Raw genomic sequence first — 19,810 nt, forward strand, 5'->3', positions numbered from 1 at the left:
CAATTTTACATTATCATCAGTGTTCAAGAGTTCCATTTGCTCCTCATTTTCCCAAAAGCTTGGCATTTTCTATCTTTTTCATGTTAGCTGTTCTGGAGGGTGTGTCGTGGTCTCTTGCTGTGGTTTCAATTTGCGTTTCTCTGATGACTAATGATGTTGAACATCTTTCCCATGTCCATTGGCCTGTCTGCTTTTGTGAAGTGTCCAAATCTTTCACTCATGCTTAATATTGGGTGGATGATGATCTTGTTATTGAATTAATTATAAGAGTATCATATATATTCTGGATACACGTTCTTTATCAGATGTTAGTGTGGTATATATTGTCTCCCACTGTGTGATTTGCCTTTTTGAGAGTGTTTTAAAAATAGCTTTGTTGAGGTATAATTCAAATACCTTCTGTTTAAGTTCTTAAAAGCATCTTTTTTGGCCGGGCACGGTGGCTCACGCCTGTAATCCCAACACTTTGGGAGGCCGAGGCAGGCAGATCATGAGGTCAGGAGTTCGAGACCAGCCTGACCAACATGGTAAAACCCCATCTCTACTAAAAATACAAAAATTAGCCAGTATGATGGCACATGCCTGTAATCCCAGCTACCCAGAAGGCTGAGGCAGGAGAATCGCTTGAACCCGGGAGGCGGAGGTTGCAGTGAGCCAAGATCATACCACTGCACTCTAGCCTGGGTGACAGAGTGAGACTCTGTCTCCAAAAAAAAAAAAAAAAAAAGTGTATTTTTAAGAGTAAAAATTAAAATTGTTTTCATGTTTAAATTATCAATATTTTATTTTCTGGCTCAAGCTTTTTGTGTTCTACCTAAGAAATTTGCTTACACCAAGGTTGTAAAGATTTTCTCTTATATTTTCTTCTAGACATTGTATAGTTTTCAGATAAATTTAGGAATGTGGTCTGTTTCCATTTAATTTTTGTGTGCTGCCTGAAGTGAGTTGAGGTTTATAAAAACTTTTCTTTTTTTTTTTTTGAGATAGAGTTTTACTTTTGTCACCCAGGCTGGAATGCAATGGTGCGATCTCAGATCACTGTAACCTCCACCTCCTGGGTTCAAGTGATTCTCCTGCCTCTGCCTCCCAAGTAGCTGAACTACAGGCACACGCCACCATGCCCAGCTAGCTTTTGTATTTTCAGTAGAGATGAGATTTCACTATGTTGGCCAGGCTGTTCTGAAACTCCTGACCTCAGGTGATCCATCCATCTCAGTCTCCCAAAGTGCTGCGATTACAGGCATGAGCCATCATTGCAAGCCATAGAAACCTTTTTTTAAAGTAAATTAATAAAACAAACAGCAAGGTGCAGTTTAAAAAACCAGGTCACAGACCAAATCAGAAATAGTTACTGATTTCCCAGTGTTACATCACTGAAGAAGTAACTGCAGTTCAAACACTTGATTTTGTGGTTTCTCGTGTGAATTCCAGGTAATAGTGCCCATGTACGTACTTCCTGTTACAACCTTCAGTGACTGTTCTTTCCCATCACTCAGCTCCGATTAACACACAAAATGAATTAAAATTGAAAGCAGTTGGGGGGTGGGTGAGGCACTTGGAGGAAGAGAAGAGAAAAGGAAACTGCGACGTCTTACCCTGCTCCCAGTAGACATGAGTCTCAGATGGCATAGATAGTTGCCTCTCAGATATGACTCCCTAAGTAAATCAGAGCTGTCTCTGCCAAATATGCTTCTCCACTGATAGCCCCTGTGTCCTAGTATCAACCGTTAAGAATTAGACCTCCTGGCCGGGTGCGGTGGCTCACGCCTGCAATCCCAGCGCTTTGGGAGGCCGAGGCGGGTGGATCACGAAGTCAAGAGATCGAGACCATCCTGGTCAACATGGTGAAACCCCGTCTCTACTAAAAATACAAAAAATTAGCTGGGCATGGTGGCGCGTGCCTGTAATCCCAGCTACTCAGGAGGCTGAGGCAGGAGAATTGCCTGAACCCAGGAGGCGGAGGTTGCCGTGAGCTGAGATCGTGCCATTGCACTCCAGCCTGGGTAACAAGAGCGAAACTCCGTCTCAAAAAAAAAAAAAAAAAAAAGAATTAGACCTCCTGGCCAGGCGCTGTGGCTCACACCTGTAATCCCAGCACTTTAGGACGCTGAGGCGGGTGCATCACCTGAGGTCAGGAGTTTGACACCAGACTGGCCAACATGGTGAAGCCAAGTCTCTACTAAAAATACAAAAAATTAGTTGGGCGTGGTGGCGAGCGCCTGTTATCCTAGCTACTTGGGAGGCTGAGGCAGGAGAATCGCTTGAACCAGGCAGATGGAAGTTGCAGTGAGCCAAGATCGTGCCACTGCACTCCAGCCGAGGCAACAAGAGCAGAACTCCATCTCAAACAAACAAAATCATACCTCCTAGGTAAATTATTAATTAACTGAAGTGCCCAGCAAGAATGTACATGGCCCAAGCTCTGGCTTCTTTATGGGATCTGTCAACAGCTTCCAGGAAAGGGTTTACACAAGCCCCAGGGGGATTGTTTTGTAAGAGGAAGGGAAGGACAGAAAGATCTAGAACAAGGTGTAGAGTTCTCCTATTGCAATCAGATTTGCTAACCTAAAAACTAGAAAACAAGGTCTAACAAACTACATAATTTTCCAATCTGTTCGTATTTTTAAACAGTAGCTCCACATTGAATCATTTACCTCATTTTCTTTGTTCAGAATATCCCAGAGGATCCTGCATATCAGGTTGCCGTATCTATGAACCCCAAATGGTAAGCCGGAGAGAGAAGGCTGGGGAGGAGGCATCAGTGGAAACTGTAAGCAGCCAGGGGCGCTGGGACCTGCAGAAAGCATGAGAAAGAAGGAAGGAAGGAGGGAAGAGGGAAGCGACCTGAGTCTGCCTCTAGCCTGTGTCTGCTTCCCATGCAGTCTAGTCTAGGGACACAGAGAAGGACTTCTGGGTAATGAGCACACCTTAAAGGGTCTGCCATGGGGCAGAAAAGACACTCCTTCCTGGTTGTCATCCCGTAATTCATTGCCTGTCTCCTGTGTTGAGCTTTACCCTTTGGCTGAATGTCCAGGCAGACCCAAGAAATTAAGACAAAATGGCATATGGAGAGATACAAACAATTTATTCGTTACATAGGGACAAAATTTCTGTAACTTGGGAAAGTCAAGTTACATCATCAAAGCTGTGAAACTTCTACTTTAGAAGTAGAAGTATGTGTGGACAATCGTTTTCATAAGAGTCAGGAAAATGAGGCTGTTTTCACAATATGGAGTGCCCTTTCTGGTCAGTAGTATTGCTTCAAGAGAGATAGCATTTCACAGATCTTTCCTGTAACTTCTAGAAAAGTCATCCAGCCAGATTTAGGTTCAAACTTCTTTACAAAGCCATTTTCCTAGGAGAAAAAAAATTTAGTGTTTTAAAAATCACTGGAGATTAAGTATGTTGGAATAAAAAGCAAAAATATTTTCATTTAAATAATGCAAATAGTTAATCTTCTACCCCTCTACCCCTCTTAAGCAACACTGTGTAACAGCAGTGTGATCTACATCTGTAAATTTAAATTTTTTGTAGCCATATTTTAAAAAGTAAAAAAAATAGGTAAAACTTTTAAGATACATTTAGTGTTATTTTAATATGTAATCAGTATAAAATCATTGATGAGATATTCTTTTTTCATAACCTTCTGAAATCCAATGAGTATTTAGTACTTAACAGCACATCTTAATTCAGACCAACCACATTTCACTACCATAGTGGACAAAAAACGCAGCTCTAGAGGATAGAAAGCCTATTTTTTTTTCCTTGTTCAATCGACCAGCATTGATTTAAATGCACTTATATTTGTAATATAAATTATTTTATATTGTAAGCTGCATTGAATTGAAAATCAGGAGAACTCAGAGTAAATCCAGATTAAATCAGTGCCTCTGAAAAGGTTGATGGTTTTGAGGAAGGAGACCCAGGCATCTGGGATCATCTCCCCCTCGACTTCCACGATGCACTTCAATAGAAGAAAAAGCAGGCCACTGGCTCCTCCTGAATGACCTTCCTGTAAATAACACGCTTGGTATTGGGGAAACTCTACGGAAGACACTGTTTTTACTTAAAACAAGATCAAACCCCCACCGCACTCCTCCATCTGGAGACCAGAGCCTTTTCACATGTGATTTCTAAAGCTGTAAACCCAGAAACGCTTTCATATGTGATTTCTAAAGCTGTAAATCCAAAACCCTTTCACCTGTGATTTCTAAGACTGTAAACTAAGATTCTTCCACGTGTAATATCTGCAGTGTAAGCCTCTATAAAGGCAGAACCTTCCTTTGTTAGACAACTAATTGCCTGGCTCCCAGCCATAATAAACCCCTCCCTTCCCCATTCAGTGTTTGAGAGATCTGTTTCTTTTGGCCGCTCCTGCTACAGTTTCTTTTAAAATCTACTCACTCTCTGATCAGACATAGTTTTTAAAATATAGGATAATCCAATTAACTGGACATTTTATTTAGTTAATTTACAATCTGTATTCACAGAATCCTTACCGAAAAGCATCTCTGAGATCATCTAGCCTAAAACCCTCCCTTATTTTAACAAATGAGGAAATTGAGGCCCAGAGAAAAAAAATAAGTTATCTAAGATTAGCCACCTCCTTGTGCCTGGACTGGGATTAGAATGCAAAGACCCTACTTCTTTCCACTCCATACATTTCCAGACAACTGCCAAAGGAATTAGAAAATTGTTAAAAATTTTGTTTCAGATGGTCATCTAGCAAACATTTACACCTGCATCTTACCAATTGCAGAACCTGGGGCTACAAATGCCTGCAAGTAGCTCAGAACTTGGTGTGATTAATACTGAAACATAAACCAAGCATAACTCCTCCGTAGTTGGGAGACTTAAGAGCTCTGCAGTGCCTTGGAATCATTTATGAGCATCACTGGCAGAGTAGATGTATAAAGATGTATAAAGACCAGCCAGCGGGACTTTCCATTTGACAGATTGCCTAAGAAAGCCATTTTCTGCCTGCATGTTAAATGTGCTTTGTGCTCTGAGACATGCTGTCATGCCTTGACAGGAAACTGCCCCCTCTCTTCTTCCTCCTTCCCTCCTGCCAGCGCATGCTCATAGATTTCCTATACACTCTAGAAGGTGTCCACTTCATTGCACTCCTTCCTAGAGTTTTCATAAAGCCCATGTTTCGTGAGTATAATGAGGCCCTCTGAAATGATGTTTTTTATTATGACAACAATCACTGTCTATGATCATTGAACAGTTAACATGTCATCTTATACACATCATTGTCTAAAGAAAGGACAGGGAACAAAGAAAAACATTGATGATTCCAGCCAGATGAAGATTAAAGTTTTTTTTAACTATGAAAAATTAAAATTAAAAAGAACAATGGACTAGGAAAATATTTACATATACCATGAAATAATTCATTCAAAGGTAAGAGAAAATCCTCAGGCCCTTGATAGTTTAAAAGGGAAAGACCACTAAAGAGAGAAATACAAATAATTAACAAGTATGTGGGAAAACAGTAAGAGCAGTTAAAGAAATGTACTTTTAACACAGTCTTACTGTTTTTTAGACCTATTATACTGGTTTTGTTATTTTATGCTTATCAAACCCTCAAAATTATTAATAGTACCACCCATGTTGATAAGTTTGTTGTGATATTGTTCCATTGATATAATACTTTTGGGAAGAAAATATGTTTTCCAATATGCTAGAGTATTGTAATTACACACATACCTTATAAACCTTAGAAATTTCTCATGAGGCAGTCTTCTAAAATATTGGAGAGTAGGGGGCACCAAGATTAAAAATTAATGTCTAATGTTAACATGGAATATGTGAGACGGTGTTGAAAATATTTATAATATAATGTCACACAGAAAAAACTCCTCTGTATACCCTAATTATAATTTCATATAATGTCTGCATGTGGATATGTTAGGGTGATGGGAGTAATTTTTCTTCCTTTCAAAAATGTTATTTTCAAATATATTTTCTTTAATGATGCTATTTGCATCTTAAAACCATTATATAAAAATAAATATACAAATAAGGATTCAATATCCTATCAGTAATGTAGTAGTAAATAAGAATTGTTCAGGCCTTATTATTTCTGGGAATAGTGATAGTTTGTTAAATTCATCTACCTTGGCTTCAAGGAAGCCTGAAGCATAAAATGATACACTGTATCACTAATGCAAAGAAAATCAGAACCTCAGAATTTTTTTTTAATTTAGATTTTATTGCACTTTAGGTTCTGGGGTACATGTGAAGAACATGCTGGATTGTTGCATAGCTACATACATGGCAATGTGGTTTGCTGCCTCCATCCCCTTAGAACCTCAGAATTTTTGAAGATACAGGCAGCCAGGTGCAGTGGCTCAAGCCTGTAATCCTAGCACTTTGGGAGGCTGAGGTAGGAGAATTGCTTGAGCCCTGTAGGTCGAGGGTACAGTGAGCCAAGATCGTGCCATTGCACTCCAGCCTGGGTGACAGAGCAAAACCCTGTTTCAAAAAACAAAAACAAAAAAATACAGGCAAATACTATGATGTTACTCCCACTTCTCTAAAGACTATTTATGTATTCAGGAAATATTCATTGAGCATTGGTCACATGCCAGGTAGCATTTACAGCACTGGAAACACAGCGGTGAACAAAGCATATAGGATCTCTGCCCTCACTAAGCTGACATTCTCATGCAGACACAGACAACAAACAGATAAGCAAATATACAATGGGATGTCCAGTCATGAAAACTATTAGGAAGGCAATAAAGTTGGGTAGGGAGACAGAGAGCAGCAGTGGTACTTTCTCAGATGGGGTGATCAAGGAAGACTTCTCTGAGGAGGCAACCTTGGAACGGAGACCTGAGCAAAAAGAAGAGGGAAGTCAGGCCAACTTCGGTGGAAAAGTATTCCAGGCAGAGGGAACAGCAGGTGCAGAGGCCTTGAGGGCGGAATGTGCTCAGCTTATCCAAGGAGGCTGGAGCCATGAGAACATGGAAGAGTTCATAGAAAATGAGATTCGAGAGGCGGTTAGAGGCTAGGTTATGGAGGGCTTTGAGTACCACAGTCAGAATTTTGTGCTTTTGTTCCCAGGGTGAAGGGGCAGCTTGGAGGCTCATGATTAGGCCAAGACCTGATCTAATTGAAGTTTTAAAAATATCGCTGTGGCTGCTACGTGGAGGACAAATTACAGCAGATAAAGGATGGACACATGAAGTCTACGAGGAGGCTACTCGCAGAGTCAAGTGAGAGAGAAGGTGGCCTAGATGCCCAAGGGATTGCAGCATTTCAGAAGGGCAGCCAGGAGGATGTCTGATGGATGGGAGACAGGAGTCCAGGCTGACTCCCAAGGTACAGAACTGGCCCTTAGAGAGCCTGACCGGGCCTCAGGAGAGGTGCTTTTCTCTCGGTCTTGTGTCGGCCTCATGCATTTCTGCCTGACTTGAGGGTCATTTGTTTTTCACCGAATGATTTTAAAATCTCAAGTAAAAATTCAAAAGAATTAGAAGAATTTGGCCCCCAAATTTACTTAATCAAAGGACATATAGGAATCCTGGAGATGGTGTTACCTCGCTGCTAGATCTTTATACCTTTTGGAAATGCCTTTGAAAAAGTGAACGCTTCATCATCTCCATGTCTCTGTGTATCCATTTATTTGGCCTCAAATTGACCAGACTATTATTTAGAGTAAGAGGATAACAAAGAAAAAAAAAAAAACCCCTCTTGGCCTAACAGTATGACCCAAGGTTTAAAATTGTGGTTACTTGGAAAGCACCACTCTGACGGTACGTCTGCTTTCAGAAGAGCTAAGAATTACATTATTTAAACTGCCTGGAATTTCCCACATAACCCTCCTGGTTGCATAGTATTTGACACTTTGCAAAGCACTTTTTTACAAAAAGTGTTCTATAATCATTTAGCTTTCCTTTAAAGGTAGGTAATACTGTTTTCATTAAATATTATAGATATAATAAATTATCATATATCCTATCATATTATCATATACATTATATAAGGAATCTGAGTCTCGATGTACCTCAGTAACTTACCCAAGGCTATACCTCTAGTGAGGAAGAAAACCAGAGTTCAAATCTCCAGTTCCAGTGTTGCTTCATGGAATCCTTTCATCAGCAAATATTTGTTGTCACGTTCTATTGCGATAGGTCCTATGTATGAGGTATACAGTGATGCATTTAGTAGACATGATTTCTCCCAGGTGGAGCTGAGTGCCACGCATTCTTTCTATTCCCCCAGCATATGCAGAGGAGAATGCTTCACCGAAAGGGAGAAAGGAAGAGCCACCTGGTTCGAAAGGAAGGGTGATCTCAAGGGAAGACACGGAGTTTCACCTCAGGACCATTCTAATTTTTTTTTTTTAAGGTGGGGTTTCACCATGATAGCCAGGCTGGTCTTAAACTCCTAACCTCAGGTGATCCACCCACCTCGGCCTCCCAGAGCACTAGGATTACAGGCGTGAGCCACAGTGCCCAGCCCTAATGGTTTTTAAGAAGCATCCTCTCCTCATGAATGCGGAAGGTAGCCAAATGGCACTAGCTTCCCTATCAGATCTTGTGAGAGCCCATCCTTTCTCAGCCCTTCAAATTAGGAGAGGGGACAGGAGGAAATCATGGTAAATGTGGAAGAAAAGAAAAGGAGAGATGAAAGAAAAAGAAGGCAGGAAAACAGGCAGGCAGAAAGGCAGGCAAGACAAGCTGATAAAACGGAGAAAGAACAAGGAAAGAGATTATGAATCCCATTACAGCTAGTGCTTGACTTAAGACCATGATTGGTTCCGACAGACCGGTCGTAACATGATTTGGTCGTAAGTTGAGTAGGCTATATGTACAGTACTGTGAAATGATGTTATAAAAATTTTTTTTTTTTTTTTTTTTTTTTTTTTGAGGCAGAGTTTCGCTCTTGTTACCCAGGCTGGAGTGCAATGGCGAGATCTCGGCTCACCGCAACCTCCGCTTCCTGGGTTCAGGCAATTCTCCTGCCTCAGCCTCCTGAGTAGCTGGGATTACAGGCACGCGCCACCATGCCCAGCTAATTTTTTGTATTTTTAGTAGAGACGGGGTTTCACCATGTTGACCAGGATGGTCTCGATCTCTTGACCTCATGATCCACCCGCCTCGGCCTCCCAAAGTGCTGGGATTACAGGCTTGAGCCACCGCGCCCGGCATAAAAATCTTTAAGTCGTAAGAGATGGTAGTGCTGCTGGAAGCTGGTCCGCACTGTCGTACGCCCAGCTGGGCAACGTTTGCGCTGCCAGACGCAGAGCAGTCGTGGCTAGCGATTGTGGTCGTAAAGTCGAATGGTCATAAGTTGCATAGGTTGTAAGTCTATCAATACCTGTACTGATAAACCAGTCTTGTTTCTTCCCACTAGGGGATCTGTTTTACATGATAATTAATATCTAACTATATTTGATCATATAATTTATGGAGACTAAATGTAGTCAGATTCACTCAATGGAACCTAGATAATACTACTACTACCAATAGCAACAACCCTAAACTTGTATTGAGTACTCATTTTCAGGAATTGTTCCAAGTGCTTTGCATGTGTTAACTGATTTAATCATTATACCAGTCCCAGGATATAGGTTGCAATATTTTCCTGTTTTTACAGATGAGGAAGTAAGGCTTCAGGAAGTTAAGCAACTTGTAAAATTCACACAGGTAGTAAGCTCTCGAGTCCAAAAATGAAACCAGGTCAATCTAATTCTGAGTTGGTGCTCTGAACATCTATGCTGTACTCACATACTGAATTCTGGTTTGTTTTTGTTTTTATTTTTGAGACGGAGTCACTCTGTCACCCAGGCTGGAGTGCAATGGCTCACTGCAACCTCCGCCTCCCAGGTTCAAGTGATTCTTCTGCCTCAGCCTCCCAAGTAGCTGGGATTCTAGGCACCCGCCACCATGCCCTGCTAATTTTGTATATTTAGTAGAGATGGGGTTTCACCATCTTAGCCAGGCTGGCCTCAAACTCTTGACCTCAGGTGATCTGCCCACCTTGGCCTCCCAAAGCATTGGGATTATAGGGGTGAGCTACCATGCCTGGCACATACTGCATTCTTAATTCAAAGATTTCATAAAGTCTCTGGGCACTTCTAAATTTTAATTAAATTATAGATTGTATGTTTTATGATCAGTGATTTCTTGAGAGTTTTTTCAGGCAGGTAGAAAGTGAGAAGCTGGTGCTCTCAATAAAGTTGAGAGTGCCTCTTCTACTCTTACTTCTTCTTCTGGCCGCTGACTCCACTAGCATAAGCATGAGACTGTTCCATTTCCCCTGAAGTGAATCATTCAAGAGTAAATTCATTCATTTGAGCAGATTTGTCAACATCACCCTGAAAAGAAGATAGTTTTCCCATGCCAGTTTGCACTGACTCAGAAAAGCCCTGCCCGTCATGAACAGAACCAATGTCTCATCTGAGCTGAAATGACACCTTAAGAGTGTTTCATTTCTACAACCTGAACTGTTCAGGTGTTAAAAAAGACCTTGGAAACATTAGAAAGGCTGACTGTGTGCATGTGTGGGCAATGTGTGTATTGTATCTACACTCGAGAGAGGTTTATCCTGCCACACTCATGGTTACATCGTACCACCCTCCAAAAATGAGGGCACTGCGAGAAATTCTCAGAGACAATTCCATACTTTGCTAACAATGAGTTCCAGGAGCTCACAGATTTTATTGTGGCGAAGTTAAATTTTTAAGTAACATACAATCACCGTCTGTGTGTTCCAAGTTCTATGCTAGGCTTTGGGAATACAGTCCAAGCCCACATAGAGCCTGCAAACTAGTAGAGTATTTCTCTTCAGGTTCATATGTGGTCTTCTGTGCTAGAGAACGTTTGCCTTCACCTGAAATGTACACAGTGCAGCTGAAATTTCCACCAGTCCTTCAGTATAGCCTCCCACAACCAATCAGAAGAAAACATGACAAAACATTTCACATGCTTCGCCCAGCCTCAGTCACGCTGAGTTAGAAAGAACTAAGTTCCAGGAAGAAGATGATTGAGAAAGGGGAGTAGCTGTAGTAAGGTCTATCATGCAGGAAGACCTTGAACAAAATTAAAAAGGCATCAAGTAAAAGATCAATAAATTCTATTGCAACAAACTTGTAAACATTTGTAATGACCAAAGACATCACTAGCTTTAAAGGATAATCAGCAAAATTAAAGATATCTGCCACATATATAAAAATGATTTGGCACACACCTATAATCCCAGCATGTTGGGAGGCTGAGGGGAGGATCACCCGAGGTCAGGAGTTCGAGACCACCCTGACCAACATGGTGAAACCCCGTCTCTTCTAAAAATACAAAATTACCTGGGTGTGGTGGCATATGCCTGTAATCCCAGCTACTTGGGAGGCTGAGGCAGGAGAATCACTTGAACCCAGGAAGCAGAGGTTGCAGTGAGCCGATATCATGCCATTGCACTCCAGCCTGGGCAACAAGAGTGAAACTCTGCCTCAAATAATTTAAATGATGATAACTTGTATCCAGAATATTCAAAGAATTCCTACAAATCAATAAGAAAAAGACAATAGGAAAATGGGCAAAGGATGTAAACAGGCAATTCGCTGCAGAATACTTACAAATAATCAGTTAATACATGAAAAGCTGCTCAAAAAGGAAAAAAAAGATTCACCTTACTAGAAATCAAGAAAATGAGAATTAGGCCGGGCATGGTGGCTCACGCCTGTAATCTGGCACTTTGGGAGGCTGAGGCAGGCAGATCATGAGGTCAGGAGATCAAGACCATCCTGGCCAACGTGGTGAAAGCCCCCGTCTCTACTAGAAATACAAAAAAATTAGCCAGGTGTGGCAGCACACGCCTGCAATCCCAGCTACTCGGGAGGCTGAGGCAGGAGAATTGCTTGAACCCAGGAGGCAGAGATTGCAGTGAGCCAAGATCGCACCATTGCACTACAGCCTGGGCAACAGTGTGAGACTCCGTCTCAAAAAAGAAAACGAGAATTAAAACAAGATAAACTGTATTCTTTTAGCCCAACAAATGAAGGAAATTATGACAAATTGCAGCAACCTAATGTTAGTCAGCTGGGGTAGGGGGAACTGTTGGATATTCTAACAACATGCTGAGGGGATTGTCACTTGCTAGACTTGGTAGACCCACTCTGGAGGGCAAGGACCTAGGTAATTAAAAAATGTATGTACACCATGACCCAGAATTTATAACCCAACATCCACCCTAGAAAAATACACACATGGACAAGGGAAGATAGAGGTAAAATGATAGTCAATAAAGCATTGTGTGTGATAGCAAACTCGAAATAACCTCAACAGCTATCAGCTAGAAGTGGCCAAATACTCTACAGTATTTACATACAAAGAATATACACAGCACTCTTAATACTATTTTAGGCTGGGCGCGGTAGCTCAAGCCTGTAATCCCAGCACTTTGGGAGGCCGAGGCGGGTGGATCACGAGGTCAAGAGATCGAGACCATCCTGGTCAACATGGTGAAACCCCGTCTCTACTAAAAATACCAAAAATTAGCTGGGCATGGTGGTGCGTGCCTGTAATCCCAGCTACTCAGGAGGCTGAGGCAGGAGAATCGCCTGAACCCAGGAGGCGGAGGTTGCGGTGAGCCGAGATCACGCCATTGCACTCCAGCCTGGGTAACCACAGCAAAACTCCGTCCCAAAAAAAAAAAAAAAAATACTATTTTAAATAACTCTGAGTAAAAAAAAAAAGAGTTGCAGAATTAGTGCCATATACTACTTTTACATATACACATGTAAAAAATATGTATGCGAAATGTATATTATATGTAAAAATGTATGTGTTATATGTTTTGTGTGTTATATGGTATAACATGTTAATGTAAAACATAAGCACACATGTACAGTTTACATAAAACTTTTTACAAAAATTTTTTTACAAAGAAATATTGTTTATTTTCTATGGTATATTCAGTAGGCATGTTTTGCATGCAAAATAATTGATAACAGTGGTTACCTCTTGGGAGCGGTGAAGGCCAGGAATTAGGGGTTTGGAAGAGGGCCCATGGAGACTTAAGTGCTTTAAAAAAATAATTATTAATTATATTGGGATATAAAGGAAAGCATATACATTCAGATGCGTCGGGCTTTTTACCAACAAGAGTTTGAACAAAGGCCCCTACACAGTCTTGGCTTTTTGAGGCACTGTTAATAAAGTGAGTTTTTATTTGAAAATTCTTAGATAAAGGTTCTTGCTGGTGGGACAGTACATTATGTTTTAATCAACAAACCTTAACAGCCCAGAATTTGTTAGTAGCAGTTTGTTATATATTAGCAATATCAATTTGTTACGTATTAGTAAACTGAAAAACATCAATTTGTTAGCAAGAACTTTCAAAAATGTACACCTGCCTTTTGCAACCTCATAAATACCTAAAAATAACAGCATCTAATAGCAGCTCTTTCTGTACTGCTTGTAGGAACGTCTGCACTGTCTGTACGGTCATGACAACCTTAGCAAAGCTAAGTACTAGATTACAGTGCAAGCACTGCTGATTCTGAAGCTGCATGAGAGAGGAGCTTTATCAGTGCCCAAGCCTCACTACTATAATTTATACTGTTAAAGATAAAATCTGGAAACACAAGTGCTTTCCAACTGTAAAGTTCAAGTTCAAGGATTCACTGGAAATAAGCCAGAAGATAGACTTTTATTTTAAAAATTAACTCAAACCACCCAAGGAAAATAGTATTCTTGGGTAAATGTTTTGTTGTTTTAATTAGCAAGGACATTCTCGATTTCTATTTCACAGTAAAGAACAATGAAGAATTTTCCATCACACATACCCAGCCTCCGTTTCGTCTTATCCATTCTCCTGTGTTATTCATTATGAACTCAGCAACAAAATACGAAATCTCCTTGTAAGTATCCACATCCGGGGCAATTCGCTCTCGTAGAAGTTTCTTGATGAGAATACCTTCAAATGCAAATATGGTTACAATTCTTCCCCAGTTAATAATGCCATCTTCAAATTCCTTTTCCATCACTTGACTGAATATTGTTCTGGCATTGTCCATGGACACAATATGAACGTTGTCCAAGCATGGCTTCAGACTCTCTTCCACTTCCTTTTGGACTGAGAATGCAACCTTTTGTAGTACTCTGGACGTTTTGCTTGGACCCGTTCCAGATGGTGGTATCTGCAGGACATACCGCAGATAGTCCTGAGTTAGATTGTGAATATATCCAAATTCGTGGTCTGTCATCTTCTGCCTGGTGGAGAGCAAAGGCTCGAGCTGGCTCACCTCGAAGCTGTTGAGGCAATTTGACGAGAATGCTCACTGAGCTTGGCTGAGTTATGACACATGATGACACGTAGAGCATGGTGGAATTTCTGCTTGCATCGCTTTATAGTATCCTTCCTCCTAGTCACTTTCATGCGTAGGCTGTTTAATGTCGTGCGTGAAAGAGAAAGTTTAAAATGTGAAAGAGGAAAATGTTTCGGAGAGGACACTTCCTCATCCTGTCATTAATTCTGCTTTACAAGTCTTAAGTGCAGGATGTGGAGAAATTAGAATCCTTGTACATTGCTGGTAGGAATGTGAAATGGGGCCACCTCTGGGAAAAGGTTGGCAGCTCTCAAAAAGTTAAATACAGAATTATTCAAAAGACCCAGCAATTCCATTCACAGGTATATACCCCCAAAAGAAGTGAAAATAGATACTCAAATACTTACCCAGGAATGTACATGACAGCACTATTCACAACAGCGAAGAGGTGGACACAACTCAACTGTTGATCAACAGACAAACTATTCATCCAAAAAAAGGAATGAAGCACTGATAACATGCTTCAACAGGAATGAACCTCAAAAACATTAGGCTAATAGAAAGCAGCCAAACAGAAAAGGTCATATATTATGTGATTCTGTTTCTATGAAACATCCAGAATAGTTAAGCCCCTAGAGATAGAAAGCAAGGTGGTGGTTGCCAGGGGCTGAGGATGAGGGAGACGTAACTGCTCAATGGGTACAAGGTTTTCTTTTGCATGATGAAAATGTTTTCAACTAGATTGAGGTGGTAGTTGCAGAACACTGCGAAGGTACTAAAATGCCACTGACTTGTTCACTTTAAAATGGTTTTGTGAGTTTCAAATTTAAGAAGTCTTAAATGCTGTCCAGGGGGTAAACCGGAGTAAGGAAATTATGGGATGGAGACTACAGAACAGCCTGGGTGATGGAGAACAGGGCATCTTGAGGTGGCTCTTGACAGTACCACCCATGATCATTTGTAATTGAGTAAGGATGATACTGACAGGGAAGAAGAAAATACTTTCTTTGGTCTTCACCTTACACCTACTCTAGAATTTCTGAGGGAAAACAAAATCCTGGCTGGGCGCTGTGGCTCACGCCTGTCATCCCAGCACTTTGGGAGGCCGAAGCAGGAGGATCACCTGAGGCCAGGAGTCGAGTCCAGCCTGACCAACATGGTGAAACCCCGTCTCTACTAAAAATACAAAATTAGCCAGGCATCGTGGCTCATGCCTGTAGTCCCAGCTACTTGGGAGGCTGAGGCAGGAGAATCCTTGAACCCAGAGGTGGAGATTGCCCTCCAGCCTGGGCAACAAGAGTGAAATCCCGTCTCAAAAAACAAAGAAAGAAAGAGAGAGAAAAAAAAACAAAATCCTGCTTTAAGCCTGACTTAATTGATACTTTTAACCCCAGTAAACTATCCAACGTGTGGATTAGAAATTGCAGGACCAGAAAGAGCACCAGACCTACAGTCAGAGGACCTAGACTCAGTCCCAGCCAAATCCCTTTCTTAACTCAGTACGTGCCCTGGGTCTGTGCTTAATTTGTAAAATGAGGCAACACATGTTGACCTCAGAGGGTTGAGGTGAAGTTCAAAGAGGTGACCTATGTAAAGCCTCTATCACCAAGCCTGGTAAAATGTAGGTGCCTAATCAAAGCTAGTTCCCCATTGTTTCTTCGTGGACTAAAGAAGAATTTGGCCTCCCAAATTCTTTACCTAGCAAGGGTATAACTTTGTAAGTGAAATATAAATCTCATTTCATTTAGCTACTGCCGCAGTTCTGAGAAAAGGTTTGTAGTGGGTGGAAGAAAAAGGAGACGATTCATGGGCCATGGAGAAATTGAATTTACTTCTTTTCTATCCACACCTGAAGTGACTTTGAGTCTTTGTATCTTGTCTCTGAACAGCTGCAACAGGAAAAAGGATTCATATATAACTTGTATTTCCGAACTATCACCATAGGATTAAATAGTAAAGGAGAGATGCTCCTTAGAATGCTCGTTAATGGGGTGGCAGCCATGAAACTGCACCTTTCAGACCTCCTGCGGGAGTTGAGTTGACCAAGGTCCTCAGCCAAGATGCTTTGAATCTGCCACGTTTCTGCCCTGAGGCCACACATCCCACAGGCTGTTCCCAGCCAATGACTGAGCAAAACCTTAAGACCAGTTCCTGCAAGTCAACTTCCTTTGACAGGTAACTTCGGTTCAGTGACTCCCCATGGACTTTGCCGAAACTTCCTTCAACTCCACTGTCGTGGGAGACTTCCTACCCCATATTCCTTCTGCCCTCCTTTGCAGGGGTCAGTCCTGCACTGTGGTCTGACAGCTTCTTCTGCTTCCCTTCCTTTGTTTCCCTCGCAGGAATTTACCCCAGTAAATCTGTGAGACAGCTAACCCTTTTGTGGCATGGTTTTGGAGTATGTGGACTGGTAGGTGTAGAACTGTAGAGAACAAAGAACCGTACAGATACATGGGCAAGCTACTTCTCCTCCGGGATTTCCCCTGGGAAAGTTCTCCCATGTTTCCTAAACTGTGCCTGTCGGCTCACAGGAGCACAAAGCCACGAGCAGGCTGTTTTCCCTCCTTAAATCATCTTTGAGCATCGTAAGAACCACGGAAAGGATGGGAAGGTTGAGTTTTCTCTCGCCCATTCATTCCCTTGGTGCTGAACATTTCTCTAAAAATAATAGAAGCGGCTCATACCTGTAATCCCAGCACTTTGAGAGGCTGAGGCAGGTGGATCATTTGAGGTCAGGAATTCAAGACCAGCCTGGCCAACATGGTGAAACCCTGTCTCTAATAAAAATACAAAAAGTAGCCAGGCAGTAGTGGCGTGCGCCTATAATCCCAGCTACTCAGGAGGCTGAAGCAGGAGAATCGCTTGAACCAAGGAGGCGGAAGTTGTGGTGGGCCAAGATCATGCCAATGCACTCTAGTCTGGGCTACAGAGTGAGACCCTGTCACAAATAATAATAATAATAAATAACAATAGAAGCATGTGGTTTTCTAATTACAATTAAGCATCCTTGGCTGGATGCAGTGGCTCATGCCTATAATCCCAACACTGAGAGGCCGAGGCAGGCAGATCACTTGAAGTCAGGAGTTCGAGACCAGCCTCGCCAACATGGTAAAACCTCAGCTCTACTTAAAAAAGAAGATACAAAAATTAGGCAATTATTTAGGCATGTATTATACAGAACAAAGGAGCATACAGATATTCAACAAAGATCAACTCCCTGCCTTCACTGGGTCCTGGCTTGGGCAATGGGTGGAGATAGAAAAAGATAGACCTTGACCTCAGAATGCTTTTTTGTGTGTTTATTTTTGTTTTTTGTTTTTGTTTTTATTTTTGACACAGAGTTTCGCTTTTGTCACCCAGGCTGATGTGCAATGGCGCGATCTCCACTTACTGCAATCTCCGCCTCCCGGGTTCAAGTGATTCTCCTGCCTCAGCCTCCCAAGTAGCTGAGATTACAGGCACCCAAGAGCACACATGGCTAATTTTTGTAGTTTTAGTAGAGACGGGGTTTCACCATGTTGACCAGGATGGTCCCGATCTCTTGACCTCATGATCCACCCGCCTCGGCCTCCCAAAGTGCTGGGATTACAGGCGTGAGACACCGCGCCCGGCCTCCTAGTGTTTTTTATGAAAATAACAATATGAATCATCCTAGTAACTAACAATTTCTTCCATGTGTCTGGTGCTTTGGACTTCTTATCATGTACATCTATGTGAACTACAACCTCATGAATATTCATTGTACTTCCATAAATTGCCACATTTATACACATATGTTCCAGTTATCCATGGCTTTGGTAACTAAGTTCCTCAGAATTAGTGGCTTAAAACAGTCGTCATGTATTTTGCTCATGAACCTTAACTTCAACAGGACTCAATCAGGATGAATGACTGGTCTCTGCTCCGGGATTTCTGGGGTTTAGCAGGAACGATCCAAATGGCTGGGACTTGGCTCTCCTCTGACCAGGGAACAGAAGCAATGGCTGACACCCTAGCCAGGTAAGTCTTGATGGGGAATAAGAGGGAAGAACCCCGAAGCCACCCTGGCTGATGAGTGCCCAGAGGAACGCGAACTACAAGACAAGGTTTGGGATTTCTGGGAGAACTGCAGTACTGAGGTCAACTTCTCCTTTCTCCAAAGGCGGAACCGGACATTGTCTGGGTTTTTGGCTGCTTCAGAGGAAGTGACTCATGGGAACTCCCACCCCTGGTATGCTCTTTAGCTTCTTGGAGCTTATCATGGCTATTTCCCTATACCAAGGCCTGGACCAGGGCAAATTGTCTGTAGGGGAGAGCGAGCTTCAATAGTGACACAATTGTAACACAAAGGGGAGGGGGAAAATAGGCACCAGAAGCCACCTGCTTGTCCTCTGGTTGTCCCCCTTGGGTCCATGGGGCCTAGCCCAGAGCACACAATGGAGTAAAGTCCCCCAGCCTATCCAGAAAAGCCAGAGGCCCAGTGTGACAAGGCTTCATTCAGTGGGAGCTTGGTTTTCATCAGAGGAGATGAATTTCCAGGAAATTCCACAAGCCCAGCATCCATGTCAGCAGGATTTCCCCCTAATTTTCCGGTTATATGTGGGAACAAGGCTTAAGAGGGTGCTCGAAAGGGTGACTAGTTGTGAACCAAAAGAGCTGAGCGGCAGGGAGGGAAGGAAAGGAGTGTCACAAAGCCTGCCTAGTGGGGCAGAAGGTTTAGACTGAGGTTGTGGAGAACACAAAAGAGACAGGAGGAAAGAGTGGGGGAAAGGAAGCCAGTGGGGGAGCTAGAGTTACAGGTGGTGCAGCTGTCACCAAGTCACTAATTCGTCCTTCCCCATCCCCTCTGGCATACTTGTGCATGCAGGTGTGTGACCAGCACGGCCTTGCCTTACCCCCTGGGAATCTGACTTTACTATCCACTGGTCCTTCCAGTAATCAGCTCAGGATCCTCCAAAGGCTTCTCATTGCGCGTGAAGAGGAGCTCAGATTCCTAAAAGGCTCCCTGTGCTCTGACTCAGCCTCCAGGTCAACTCCAGTCCCCTGCTAGTGCCTTCCCTGACACCAAAGGCACGTACTTCCCTGCCACCATCAACGTTCTTCCTGCTGTCTCTAACTGAAATGCCTCTTGTCTTTCATTCCTGTGTCTTTAAACCTTCTCCATCTCCAAAGCCCAGTCAAATAAAGCCTTCTCTGTTCACCCCGGCCAAGAAAAAACCTCTTGATCTGTGTCCCCAAGGAATGTGTGCCTGTGTAACAGCGGGTCTCATGGTGTATTTTATACTGCAGGCATTATGTTGTTTTATACCCTTTCCTGGACTCCAGATGGGCAGCTCTCCTAGGAAGCGGGCTGTCTGATTTCTCTTTGATTCCCTCAGAAGGCATAGTGACTGGACTGCTGTATGCTAAGCACATGATGAATGCTGACTGCGTTCTATTATTAGCATTGCCGGTAATGTTGAGTATTCCACAAATACCCTGTTTCATAATCAGGCCGATACCGTAGCTGAAGCTAAATTAGTGTTTCTCTTCATTTTTACTCTGCAAAGC

At 42.4% G+C, this 19,810-nt stretch overlaps 2 protein-coding genes across 2 annotated transcripts in view; one reads left to right on the plus strand and one right to left on the minus strand.

Annotated features, from left to right (window-relative positions):
- LOC141584641 (uncharacterized) overlaps positions 1–13,852 on the plus strand; it is a 28,617-nt gene extending 14,765 nt beyond the window's left edge. The window contains exons 3-5 of the mRNA XM_074399918.1: positions 2,673–2,725; positions 7,075–7,332; positions 13,765–13,852. Coding sequence (XP_074256019.1) covers positions 2,673–2,725; positions 7,075–7,230 — 209 coding nt within the window. The 3' untranslated portion in view covers positions 7,231–7,332; positions 13,765–13,852. The remainder of the gene's footprint in view (positions 1–2,672; positions 2,726–7,074; positions 7,333–13,764) is intronic.
- BCL2A1 (BCL2 related protein A1) lies at positions 3,067–14,427 on the minus strand. The gene is given in 3 exon segments (XM_003921689.3): positions 3,067–3,265; positions 3,268–3,355; positions 13,799–14,427. Coding segments are annotated over 3 exon segments (612 nt in total). The 5' UTR covers positions 14,219–14,427; the 3' UTR covers positions 3,067–3,161.
- Positions 14,428–19,810: the final 5,383 nt, after the last annotated feature.

Source organism: Saimiri boliviensis, chromosome 5, assembly GCF_048565385.1.
Source record: "Saimiri boliviensis isolate mSaiBol1 chromosome 5, mSaiBol1.pri, whole genome shotgun sequence".
Classification (NCBI taxonomy): Eukaryota; Metazoa; Chordata; class Mammalia; order Primates; family Cebidae; genus Saimiri; species Saimiri boliviensis.